This window comes from Nomascus leucogenys, chromosome 14 (assembly GCF_006542625.1).
Source record: "Nomascus leucogenys isolate Asia chromosome 14, Asia_NLE_v1, whole genome shotgun sequence".
NCBI lineage: Eukaryota > Metazoa > Chordata > Mammalia > Primates > Hylobatidae > Nomascus > Nomascus leucogenys.
This window is the reverse complement of record NC_044394.1, coordinates 74749031-74763289: the sequence shown is the minus strand read 5'-3', so window position 1 is coordinate 74763289 and position 14259 is coordinate 74749031. Positions and strand designations below refer to the sequence as shown.

The 14259-nt window shown below is 39.7% G+C and overlaps 1 protein-coding gene across 5 annotated transcripts in view; it reads right to left on the bottom strand.

Moving 5' to 3' along the window:
* The window catches only part of SEPTIN10 (septin 10), a 71547-nt gene that overhangs the window by 34693 nt on the left and 22595 nt on the right, over positions 1-14259 (bottom strand). The window contains exons 2-4 of one of the 5 annotated variants that reach the window (XM_030827578.1): positions 13980-14048; positions 7017-7134; positions 6422-6617 (exon numbers count right to left, since the gene is read on the bottom strand). The exons of 2 other annotated variants lie outside the window; for them this stretch is intronic. In XM_030827578.1, coding sequence (XP_030683438.1) covers positions 6422-6617; positions 7017-7134; positions 13980-14048 — 383 coding nt within the window. Of the gene's footprint in view, positions 1-6421; positions 6618-7016; positions 7135-13975; positions 14049-14259 lie in introns of all 5 variants that reach the window. 2 more of the 5 variants (XM_030827579.1, XM_030827580.1) reach the window with 2 other exon arrangements.

Genomic DNA, 14259 nt, shown 5'->3' with positions numbered 1-14259 from the left:
ATTTGAAAATATCAAATAAATTGACAACACTTTGTCAAGACTAATCAAGTAGAAAAAGAAAAGCAGCACAAACAACTATTATCAGGAAAGACAGAATATCATTACAGATGATGCAGACAATAAAAAGATATTAGGAGTGTATTATCAATATTTTTAAGCCAATAATTTGAAACTTTAGATGAAATGGACAGATTCCTGGAAAATTATAACTTACAAAACTGTCTCTAAACAAAATAAAACCAACTCTGAATTGTCTTATAATCATTTTTTAAAAATTCAACTCAAAATCTTCTTAGAAAGAAAACCCCAGGTACTGATTTTTTTTATTGGTTAAGTTCCATCAAATATTCCAGGGAAAAATAATTCTGATCTTGTAACTGCAGGCCCTGATTTTTTTTTTTTTTTTTTTTTGAGTTGGAGTTTCGCTCTTGTTGACCAGACTTGAGTGCAATGGCCCAATCTTGGCTCACTGCAAACTCCGCCTCCTGGGTTCAAGTGATTCTCCTGCCTCAGCCTCCCAAGTAGCTGGGATTATAGGTGCCTGCCACCACGTTTGGCTAATTTTTGTATTTTAGTAGAGATGGGGTTTCACCATGCTGGTCAGGCTGGTCTCAAACTCCTGATCTCAGGTGATCCACCCACCTCGGCCTCCCAAAGTGCTGGGATTACAGGCATGAGCACCACACCCAGCCAGGCCCTGATTTTTATTGGTTAGTTCTACCAAACATTCCAGGGAAAAATAACTCTAATCTTATGCAAATTTTTCCAGAAAATAGAGAATGAAAACTCCTTAAACTCCTTTTAGAAGACTAACATAATCTTGATTTTAAAAAAATAAATAAATAGGCCGGGCGCGGTGGCTCACGCTTGTAATCCCAGCACTTTGGGAGGCCGAGGCGGGCGGATCACGAGGTCAGGAGATCGAGACCACGGTGAAACCCTGTCTCTACTAAAAATACAAAAAATTAGCAGGGCGTGGTGGCGGGCGCCTGTAGTCCCAGCTACTTGGAGAGGCTGAGGCAGGAGAATGGCGTGAACCCGGGAGGCGGAGCTTGCAGTGAGCCGAGATCGCGCCACTGCACTCCAGCCTGGGCGACAGAGCGAGACTCCGTCTCAAAAAAATAAATAAATAAATAAAAAATAAAAAATAAATAAATAAATAAATAAATAAATAAAAGGCCAGGCGCAGTGGCTCATGCCTGTAATCCCAGCACTTTGGGAAGCTAAGGCGTGTGGATCACCTGAGGTCAGGATTTCGAGACCAGCCTGGCCTACATGGGGAAACCCTGTCTCTACTAAAAATACAAAAATTAGCTGGGCGTGGTGGCAGGTGCCTGTAATCCCAGCTACTCGGGAGCCTGAGGCAGGAGAATCGAATGAACCCGAGAGATGGAGGTTGCAATGAGCCTAGATCGCATCACTGCGCTCCAGCCTGGGCAACAACAGTGAAGCTCCATCTTAAAAAAAGAGTGTAAGACAAGAATACAGGCTAAAAAAACCTCACTGATGAACACAGATGCAAAAAAAAAAAACTAAAAGAAAAATATAGCATAATATAAAAGGAACACTATATTATGATCTCAGAATGGTATCTAAAATTACAAGGTTAATTTGCCAATAAAAAAAATCAGTTACTCTAACTCACCTTACTAAAGATTAAATGAAAGAAGTCACAATTTCTCCATAAAATGCAAAAAAAAAAATCTGGTGAAAGTATATATTAATGATTTCTAAAAAAAAAAAAAAGAACTTTTACTAGTAATATAAAGGAATTTCTTTATTTTATCTAAAACAAAACCCAAAACCAACCAAATAAACAAAAAGACCACAACAAAACAAGCATGGTACATGGTAAAAAATAAAGCTTTCTCTTTGGGATTAGGATGATGAGGGGACAGTGCCCACTACCATCACTGACTATCCAACAAAATACTGCAGGTCCTACCCAGTACAGTCCAGCATTAACAATGAAAGAAAGAAAAATAAAGCCTGTCTTCAGTCACGATAGAGGAACTGGGACTGGATTTATCTTCTCACCTTAAATAACTAGAAACCGGAACAAAATAAATGAAAAAAAGGTTTTAAAACACTGGGAAACAGGCAGTATAAAACTGTGACCACTGAAAAAGGAAATAAATGCCCTCTTTTATGAGCCCTACCATGTCCCAGCTTCCTGACTGGGGACATGTGTCCCGGGCACAGCGCAAAGAGAGCACAGAGCCTGGCCATTCACTGAGTTGAGGAAACCCAGACAGGAGTTCAAGGAGGCAAAAGCAACATCTGTAGGTTGGAACAGAAGAGAAGAAAGTTGCACAGGCAGGAAGCACTACACATCTGGAGAGGGCCCCCAAGTCCCTGGCTAAAGATTGATATGCATATGCAGGACAGCAAAATACCCATGACCACGGCCATTTCCTATATTAGAGCTATGCTAGTGGTTACAACATGCTATATGCTTCTGAAAATTCATTTTGAATGTACACTTAAAATCAGCAAAGTTAGGCCAGGAGAGGTGGCTCACGCCTGTAATCCCAGCACTTTGGGAGGCTGAGGTGGGCAGATCACCTGAGGTCAGGAGTTCAACACCAGCCTGACCAACATGGTGAAACCCCATCTCTACTTTTTCAAAAATTAGCCAGGTGTCATGGCAGGCACCTGTAATCCCAGCTGTTCGGGAGGCTGGGGCATGAGAATCACCTGAACCCAGGAGGCGGAGGTTGCAGTGAGCCGACCGAGATTGAGCCACTGCACTCCTGCCTAGGCGACAGAGCGAGACCCTGTCTCAAAAAAAAAAAAAATCAGTAAAGTTTATTCTATGTAAAGCATATGTTAATAAAGCTTATTTTAAAAGAACTAAAGAAAGGTCTGGGAAAAAAAAAAAACCAACCTATTTCAGAGCAGTGGCTCCTCTGGGGGAAGAAATGGGACTGAACACAGGGGAATGGCTAAGGTGCGTTCCAACTGATCTGTACCATTTGATATTTTCACAGAATCGTATTTATATACTGCTTCGGTAATTGATAGAATACAAACAATCCAGCAAATAAGTTAATGAGAAAAAACAAGTTATAAAATAGGCAACAGATGAAAGCATTCCCCTTGAGAACTGAAACAAGATAAGGATGCCTGCACTCACCATTCTTATTTCACACAGTACTTGAAAGTCCTGGCCAGAGAAGTCAGGCAAGAGACAGAAATAAAAGGCATCCAAATAGGAAAAGAAAAAGTCAAATTATCTCTCTGCAGACAATATAATTTCATACCTAGAAAACTCTAAAGACTCTGCCAAATGGCTCCTGAACTGATAAACAACTTCAGTGAAGTTTCAAGATGCAAAATCAACATACAAAAATCAGCAGCATTTCTGTATATCAATAATGGTCAAGCTGAGAGCCAAATCAAGAACACAATGCCATGTACAACAGACACACAAACACACTCACTCACTCACGCAAAAACCTAGGAATATATCTAACCAAGGAGGTGAAAGATATCTGCAAAGAGAACTACAAAACACTGCTGAAAGAAATCACAGATGACACCGACAAACTGAAAAAATGCTCATGGAATCAATATAGTTGGAAGAATCAATATAGTTAAAATGGCCATACTGCCCAAAGCAATCTACAGACTCAACGCTATTGCTGTTTTTTTGTTTTGTTTTTGAGACAGGTATCACTCTGTCCACCCAGGCTGCAAGGGCAGTGGCATGATTCCCAGGCTGAAGTGACAGTCCCACTTCAGAAGCCTCCCGAGTATTGGCAGTATAGGTGCCCACCAACATGACTGGTTCATTTTTTTTAATTTTTTATAGAGACGAGGTCCCACCATGTTGCCCAGGCTAGTCTCAAGACTCCTGGGCAAGCGATCCTCTCTCCTTAACTTCCCAAGTGCTAGGATTACAGGCATAAGGCACCACAACTGGCCTCAATGCTATTTCTATCAAACTACCAATGTCATTTTTCACAGAATTAGAAAAAACTATTCTAAAATTCATAAAGAAACAAAAAAGAGACTGAATAGCCAAAGCAATACTAAGCAAAAGAAGAAAGCCTGAGGAATCACATTACCTGACTTCAAACTATACTATAAGGCTACAATAACCAAAACAGCATGGTTGTGGTACAAAAACAGACAAATAGACCAATGGAATAGAACAGAGAACCTAGAAATAAAGCCGCACACCTACAGGCATCTGATCTTCAACAAAGCTGACAAAAATAAGCAATGGGGAAAGGACTCTCTATTCAGTAAATCATGCTAGGATAACTGGCTAGCCGTATGCAGAAAAATGAAACGGGACCCCTACGTTTTACCATAAAAAAAAATTAACTCAAGATGGATTAAAGACTGAAATGTAAGACCTCAAACAATAAGAATGCTGGAAGAAAACCTAGAAAACACCACGCTGCACATTGGTCTTGGAAAAGAATTTACGATTAAGTTCTCAAAAGCAAATGCAACAAAAACAAAAATTGCCAATTAAACTAAAGAGCTTCTACAGAGCAAAACAAACCATCATCAGAGTAAACAGACAACCTACAGAATGGCAGAAAATTTTTACAAACTATACATCCAACAATAGCCTAGCAGCCAGAATCTGTAAGAAACTAACAACTAAACAAAGAAAAAACAACCCCATTAAAAAGTGGCCAAAAGACATGGACATACAAGCAGCTAACAAACATGAAAAAACGCTCAACATAACTCATCATTAGAGAAATGCAAATCAAAACCACCATGAGATACCATCTCACAACAGTCAGAATGGCTATTATTACAAAGTCAAAACACAACAGATACTGGCAAGGCTGTAGAGAAAAGGAAATGCTTGTACCCTGTTGGTGGGAATGTAAATTAATGCAGCCACTGTGGAAAGCACTTTGGAGATTTCTCAAAGAACTTAAACCAGAACTACCATTCAACCCAGCTATTCCAACTTGGAATATATCCAAAAGAAAATACATCATTCTACCAAAAAGACACATGTACTCACATGTTCATCATAGCTCTATTCACAATAGCAAAGACATGGAATCAACCTAGCTGCCCATCAACGTGGACTGGATAAAACAAGTGTGGTACATACATACCACGGACTACTACACAGCCATAAAAAAGAACAAAATCAAGTCTTTTGTACCAACACGGATGAAGCTGGAGGCCGTTATCCTAAGCAAATTAACTCAGGAACAAAAAACCAAATACCGTATGTTCTCACTTATAAGTAAGTGGGATCTAAACATTGGGTACACATGGATATAAACATGGCAACAATAGACACTGGGGACTACTAGAGTGGGAAGGGAGATACAGGGTAAAGGCTGAAAAACTAACTATTGGTACTATGCTCACTGCCTGGGTAATTGGATCACTTGTACCCCAAACCTCAGCATCACACAATATACCCATGTAATAAACCTGCAAATGTAACCCAAATCTAAACGAAAAGTTGAAATTATTTTTTAAAAGGAAAAAAATTACTTATAAAAATGGAAATAAGACTAGGTGCGGTTGCTCACGCCTGTAATCCTAGTACTTTGGGAGGCCGAGGTGGATGGATCACCTGAGGTCAGGAGGTCAAGACCAGCCTGGCCAACATGGTGAAACCCCATCTCTAATAAAAACACACAAAAAATTAGATGTGGTGGCAGGTGCCTGTAATCCTAGCTACTTGGGAGGCTGAGGCAGGATAACCGCTTGAACTGGGGAGGTGGAGGTTACGGTGAGTCGAAATCAAGCCACTGCACTCTAGACTGGGTGACAGAGCGAGACTCCTCAAAAAAAAAAAAAAAATTGAAATACATTTCAAAAAGGAAAATGAACAAAAAGTTATTGTTTTACTAATCCTTTTCCCCCTTTCATAGTTTAAATTTGATATAGAATCTCTACTCAATCTTTATATGACCTTAGGAGAAATATTAAAACAAATAGAGACATAAGGTAAAATATAAATTAAAATTTCACTATCAAAACTTTCCTGCAATGATTAATAATGTAACTGGCTAATTTGATTATAATTTTACAAAAAATTCACACATCATGTATTTGGCCATTGTATATATTGTTCTTATATGTCTTGTATTTTTTTTCTTCAAGGAGATAAAACCTGCCTGAAAATTAGTATAATTAATATACACTGAATTTGCATGTCAGGAAATAATTAAAGCTACTTTTGCTGAAATGCACATTTTAATAAGGTGATTCAAATTATTCTAAAGAAATCAGACAAATGGATAGAAAAATGTCAATGTGCTAATAAGAACAAAATATTGCTTAATTATTTTATTTTTAAAAATTAATGTGTGGAAGGAAAGGTATGGATTACCATAGGAGAAAATCAAATCACAGTTCATGGGGCTATAAGGCCAATGTCTTGAAATAAGAAAAACTTGTTTTATTACAAGAAGAAAACACGTACCTCTCTTCTTTATTTATTTGGTCACCAAATCCCACTGTATTCACAATGGTCAATTTCAATTGAACATTACTTTCCTGGAGTTCATATGTCTGAGCTTTAAGTTTAACATTTGGGCAAAAATGTGAGGATTCATAGTCTTCAAAATTAGTATTAAACAATGTGTCAATCAGTGTTGATTTTCCAATTCCAGTTTCCCCTGAAACACACAAAGGTACGTCTTTATGGTTGCATGAATGGCTGAAAAGAAATACAACTGTAAATGCCTAGAGTGGTTTCAAAGATCCCAAATATTTCAAAGGCCAGGGTGTGCATGAAAGAAATACACACTACGGCTGGTCCCCCAAGTCATTAGCAGAGCATAGAGTAAGTGTGCTAAGCTACTCAGGACTCTGACAACAACACTGAGATGTTTATAGAACAAGCCAAAAGCTTAAAGCTAAGAAAAACAAAACTAACAGAATCTAAACAACTAAAGAGAATCCCTGGGATCATGATTTCAAATTGATAACATAAGCATTGTTCTGTCCATGACAAGAATGAAGTAAGCACAAGGAATATGAAGGAACAACTTAGAGGAAGAGTAGGTGGCACATACCCACACAGAGAATATTAAAGCAGAAACCTTGCTGAATGGATCTGTTCACCAGCTGATCAGGCAAACTCTCAAAACCAACATGGCCAGACATAGTCAACGAACGAATGTTTTCTCTTTTCTGAAGGAAAATAAAAACAAAAACAACAGCAATTAAAAAAAAAAAAACTTTGACTTAAATAGGATGTAGGCACACTTGAAAGGACAAATATATCAAATAAATGAAAATTTTTATAATCATTATACCTCACCTAAGATACAAGTGATTAAGTAAATTTTCGGAAAAAGAAACCTGTGTCCAGATCCCCAAAACACACATTTCTTATCCCCTTCATACAACGAGAGTCTAGCACTACATATAACATTAAAACATTCGATTTCCAAAATAGGAAAATATCCAACTATGGCATATTCACTTATAAAATAAAAAGTTAAAGTCCATTTGTTTATGATAAAAACTTAGAAAATTCTTGTATTAAAATGTCAAGTGAAAAAAAAGCACAAAACAAAAGTACAGATACAGGTTCAGCTCCCGGTAATGGCAGAGTAACTTAGGTCAAACTTACCTGCCTACTGGTAACAATTACAAGCAACCCTTTTAAGTCACTAGAGTGCAACCAAAGGCAGATAGACACTGGACAGAGTAAGACTTGAGGAAAGGAAACTTACCAGGTGAGATGAGTTTATCTAGCTTTTTCCCCGAAGGCACTCCCTAGTCATTATGGCAAAAGGAAGATAGAGCTCAGGAGGGAAGTTATAGTCTTAATGGGTTAAGATGTCCATTGGAGATTGGGGCACACAGATTGGTTGGGAATTCAGGGAGAAAATTCCAGAAAGAAGGGAGTCCAAAATCTACAAACACACTCCACTCAAATCCATGACTGATGGCCAAACTGCACACATATAGAGGGAATACAAAGATCCCAGAAGGGGGAAAATGAAAATTGGGAGGGGCTATGCAGTTTTCAAGTGCCATCTTGGGGAGATGGACAGAGCTTAAATTTTAAGCCTGTAAGTTAAAGGGTCTCCTGTAAACACCCTAGGCCTTCTAATGAAACCCTAGATGGGCCACATTTTAGGAGTAAGGTCCATAACTCAGCAATCAGAAAGCACAGCTGAAGCAGACCTGCCTTAACAAAGCCTGTAACAAGGCTCAACATGATCAATGTGATCAGTCAGCAATTTAATTGCCTGTTAGAACAAAGTTCAACACTCTGCAGAAGAAGAAAACAGAATCTAGCATCTCTATAGTATCTACTATACAATAAAAAAATTATGACAGGAAAAAAACAGAAAAATGTGATTCACAGTCAAGAAAGAAAGTCAACAGAAAGAGATCCACAATGAATCAGATGTTTAATTAGCAGGTAAGAACTTTAAATAATGGTAACAAACATGCTAAAGAATCTACAAGAAAAAGATGGATATAATGGGTGGCATGACGGGGAATTACAGAAGGATATGAAAGAGCTCGCAACAACAAAAAGCAGCAGACAGAATTTCTAGAATGTAAAAATGCAACATCTGAAGTAAAAAATATATTTAGTGCTAACAGCAGATCAAATAATGGAAGAGAGATATGTTCAATAGTTATTATCCAAGCTAAAAATCTCACAGGAAGAAAAAAGATAAAACTATGACAGTCTTAAAAACTTGTGTGAGAGTATCAAATGATCTAACATACCAGTAACTGGAATACAAGGAGAAAAGTTAGAGAAAGAGAGAAGGTGAAAGTGGGGGGTAGGAGGGAGGGAAAAAAATATCTAAGTAATAGTGACTGAAAACTTTCTAATTTTCTAAACTTGAACTCAGAGATACAAGAATTTAAGCAAACTACAAACAGGAAATATCCAAAGGAACTCACATCTAGGGACATCACAGCAAACTGCTAAAAAACAATGATAATGAAAACTTTAGGCCTGGCGTGGTGGCTCACGCCTGTAATCCCAGCACTTTGGGAGGCCAAGGCGGGTGGATCACAAGGTCAGGAGATTGAGACCATCCTGGCTAACACGGTGAAACCCTGTCTCTACTAAAAATACAAAAAATTAGCTGGGTGTGGTGGCACACACCTGTAGTCCCAGCTACTCAGGGGGCTGAGGCAGGAGAATCGCTTGAACCTGGGAGGTGGAGGTTGCAGTGAGCCGAGATCGCACCACTGCACTCCAGCCTGGGTGACAGAGCAAGACTCCATCTCAAAAAAAAAAAACACACACACACAAAAATTACCCGGGCGTGGTGGCACCTATAATCCCAGCTACTCGGGAGGCTGAGGTGGGAGGATCACTTAAACTCAGGAGGCGGACATTGCAGTGAGCTACAGATGTTGCTTAAGAAACAATGCAAACCAGAAGACAAAACAATGACCCCTATAAAATGCCCTCCCCCCCAAAAAAAAAAGACAACGTAGAATTCTACAGCCAATAAAAACATCCTTCAAAAATGAAGGCAAAATGAAGACAACTTCAGATAAACAAAATCTGAGAAAATCCACTGCCAGTTGGCCCACAGTATAAGAAATGATAAAAGTTCTTCAAGAGAAAGGAAAATGACAACAGATCTACGAAAAGGAATGAAGATCATCAGAAAGGTAAATATGTGGGTAAATATAGGAGAGGATTTTTTCAACTTCTTGAAAATAGAAATGTTTAAAGCAGTAACAAAAACAATGTGTTACAGGTTACATGCACAAGTAAAATGTATAAGAAACACAAAATACAGGAGAAGGACTGAAGGAATATTGTTATAAGGTTTCTACAGTATACACAAAGTGTTATATATATATATATATATATATATATATATATTTTTTTTTTTTTTTTTTTTTTTGAGATGGAGTTTTGCTCTTTCACCCAGGCTGGAGTGAAGTGGTGTGATCTTGGCTCACTGCAACCTCCGCCCCCCAGGTTCAAGGGATTATCCTGCCTCAGCCTCCTGAGTAGCTGGGATAATAGGTGCCCACCACGCCTGGCTAACTTTTGTATTTTTAATAGAGATGGGGTTTCACCGTGTTGGCCAGGCTGGTCTCAAACTCCTGACCTCAGGTGATCCACTCGCCTCAGCTTCTCAAAGTGCTAGGATTACAGGAGTGAGCCACCGTGCCGGGCTAAAATGTTATATTATTTGAAGGTTGGGTGTAGTAAGTTAAAGCCTAGGTCAATTACTATCAAAAAAAAATAAAAAGCCAAAGAGGTACAGCTAATAAGCCAAAAGCAGAAATGAAATTGAGTCACAAAAATTCTCTATTAATCCAAAAGAAGGTAGCAAAGAAGAAAACGAAAGGACAACGGCACATATAGAAAATTAGTTATCAAGAAAATGTAAAATGTCCATCTCCCGAGTTTAAGTGATCCTGCCACCTCAGCCTCTGGAGTAGTTGGGATTATAGGTGCCACCACGCCTGGGTAATTTTCGTGGTTTTTTGTTTGTTTGTTGTTGTTGGTTTGTTTTGTTTTTTGTTTTTCTTTTTTGAGATGGAGTCTCACTCTGTCACCCAGGCTGGAGTGCAGTGGTGTGTGATCTTGGCTCACTGCAACCTCCACCTCCCAGGTTCAAGTGGTCAGGTCAGGTGCAGTGGCTCATGCCTATAATCTCAGCACTTTGGGAGGCCAAGGCAGGCAGGTTACTTGAGGCCAGGAGTTTGAGACCAACCTGGCCAGCATGACAAAACCCCATCTCTACCAAAAATACAAAAATTAGCTGGGCATGGTGGAGCATGCCTGTAGTCCCAGCTACTCAGGAGGTTACAGCATGAGAACCGCTTGAACCTGAGGCGGAAGTTGCAGTGAGCCAAGATCCTGCCACTGTGCTCCAGCCTGGGAGACAGAGCAAGACTCTGTCTCAAAAAAATTAATAAAAATAAAAATAAATAAAAAGTAACATTGAATATCCAATAAAACAGCTAAAATAAAAAGGCTGAACATGTCAAGTGTTGGAGATAATGAAGAACTGGAATGCTGATAAATTTGCTAGTCTGAATGCAAAATGGTACAGTTGCTTTGGAAACTAGCTTGGCAGTTTCTTATGAAGTTAAACACATATTATTATATAGCCAAAAAAAACCCGCTTGGAGGTATCCAAAACAATGAAAACATATGTCCACACAAGAACTTATGCATCAATGTTCACAGCAGTTTTATTCCCAATGGTCAAAAACTGGAAAGATCCCCAAATATCAAACAAGTGGTGAATAGATAAACAACTTGTAGTATACTAAACTACTGATATATGTCACAACATGGATGACTAGCTAGGTATCCCGATAGTGATTTATTTACTGAGGTCAGAGTTTTTAAAAATATGCATTATGTGCATTTTTCACATAATTACATATATATATATATATATATAAAAATACAGATGTAAATGTCTCGAAGGGTAATGACAGACTATTGGGAGTGGTTACCAGTCAGCAGTAGACTTACAGGTTGGCGTGAGAAGAAATCGCTTTTTATTGTATATGGTGGGCAGAATTCTGAGATGGTCACTAACACTGATGCCCCTGGTGCACACAAACTTTCTCCCAGTTATTAAATCAAACGCTAACCTAGGTGTCACTGAGAAGAGATTTTACAGAGTGATTAAGGTCCCAAACCAGTCAGCCTTCGAAAGGGAGACTATCCTGGGTGGGCCTGACCTAATGAGGTAAATCCTTTTTTTTTTTCCTTTTTTCTTTTGAGACAGAGTTTTTGCTCTGTTGCCCAGGCTAGAGTGCAATGATGTGGTCTCAGCTCACTGCAACCTCTGCCTCCTGAGTTCAAACGATTCTCCTGCCTCAGCCTCTTGAGCAGCTAGGATTATAGGTGCTTGCCAGCCTGCCTGGCTAATTTTTGTATTTTTCGTAGAGACAAGGTTTCACCATGTTGGTCAGGCTGGTCTCAAACTCTTGACCTCAGGTGATCCACTTGCCTGGGCATCCCAAAGTGCTAGGATTACAGGCGTGAGCCACTGTGCCCGGCCATGAGGTAAATCCTTAACAGGGCCTGGGCACTTCCTGGCCAAAGACGTGAAGCATGAAGAGAACTCCACCTGCCAGTTCTCTCTTGCTAGCTTTCAGAATGGAGTGGTCTCTAGGAGCTGACAACAACTCCCAGCCAGCAGGGAACTGAATTCTGCCAACAACCGGAAAGAGTATGGAAGGAAAGCCTCCAGATAAGAATCCAGCAGCTGACCCCTTGAGTATGAAACCCAGAGCAGAGAAGGCAGATGAGCCACGTCTGGCCTTTGACCTATAGAACTGAGAGCTAACAAACAGATGCTGTTTTAAAAGCAGCTAAATTTGTGAAGATTTGTTATGCAGCAACAGAAAACTAGTATACTATATTCTCTTTTGTGCCATCTGAATCATTTTTAGTCATGTAAGCATGTTATCTTCATATTTTTTTAAAGAGCACTGAAGAAGCACTAGGCTTCTTCCTCGTGAAAGTGTTCAAGATGGTAAGAACTTCATAACTTGTTAAAGTTGTTATCTGATAGGCATATGCTTATTACATAAAAGTTGAACTAAATGGCCTCTAGGATCCCTTCTAGTTCTACAATGACAGGATTTTAATGTCACTGGAAAAAAGAAGCATTTCAAAAATGAGGGTGTGGTCCCCATGATGTAACACAGAAGAGGGACCAGGGAAAAAGAAACTAAGCAACAGCCACTGGATGGACTAGTCACTAAAGATTACTAGTGACTCTGACAGTAATCTCTGGAGGATTAAACATCATTCAAAAAGTCTGTGAGGAAGATGGAATAGACTGTTAGTACCATTGATATATGGAGAAAGACGGAAAAACAAGAAGAGACTACAGTTATTGGAGCACAGAACTAAAGGAAATTATTTAATCTTACTGAATTACTGGCCAGGTGTGGTGGCTCATGTCTGTAATCCAAGCGCTTTGGGAGGCAGAGGCAGATGGATCACTTGAGGCCAGGAGTTCAAGACCAGCCTGGCCAACATGAGCGAAACCCCATCTCTAATAACAATACAAAAATTGGCCGAGTGTGGTGGCACATGCCTATAATCATAGCTATTTGGGGGGCTGAGGCATGAGAACTGCTTGAACCTGGGAGGTGGAGGTTGAGTGAGCCGAGATTGCACCACTGCACTCCAGCCTGGGCAACAGAGTGAGACACTGTCTCAAAAACATACAAAATAAAAAACAACTTGCTGAATTACCCATGTTTGTATTTGTAATTTTCTTTCTAGTTACTCACCGCTTTCACCAAATTAAATTTACTTCCTATTTTTAAATACAAATTTCAATATGAATTACCAAACCCCTCCCCACAGACCCTTAGAAGCATCAGGTCTAATCTTGCATCAGGGAGGCATCTGGCAGGACCACCCAAGGGCTCCCTAAACTCTGCCATTCACAGGAGTTCTATGCACCCACCACATTCTGCAGTGTGCTCAAAAAACAAATAACGGCCAGGCGTGGTGGCTCATGCCTGTAATCCTAGCACTTTGGGAGGCTGAGGTGGGCGGATCACTTGAGGTCAGGAGTTCAAAACTAGCCTACCAACATGGTGAAACCCCACCTCTACTAAAATACAAAAAAATTAGCCGGACGTGGTGGTGGTCACCTGTGATCCCAGCTACTCGGGAGGCTGAGACAGGAGAATCGCTTGAACCCAGGAGGCAGAGGTTGCAGTGAGCCAAGATCATGCCACTCCCCTCCAGCCTGGGCGACAGAGCAAGACACTGTCTAAAAAAAAAAAGGAAATGAAAAAAGAAACAGAAAAAAAAAATTTCCTTAATCTCAGAATATTGTGGATACTCAATTAAGAATATTGTGGATAGTTAATTATTCAATCCATCATCGACTTTTCACTTGAATCAACAGAAAAATTCACATTGGAGGTAAGTACAAACGGAAGTCTCTATCACAAGAGTCTATGAGCACTCCAAGTAGTTATTTTAAAATCATAGAAGCATTTAGAGTACAATATGGTATCTATTTAAAAGACATACTCACTCTCTGTTCATCATCTGATCCTTGTGAAGACATACAAGTTGTTTTCGTTGCCATGTGAGACTGAAAGAGCTAAAAAGGGAATACAAAGGCTTAAAAGGAAACAGAAACATTACTCCCCAAAACCCATTATCTTTTTTTTTTTTGAGACGGAGTGTGGCACTGTCGCCCAGGCTGGAGTGCAGTGGCGCAATCTCGGCTCACTGCAAGCTCCGCCTCCCGGGTTCATGCCATTCTCCTGCCTCAGCCTCTGGAGTAGCTGGGACTACAGGCGCTCGCTCGC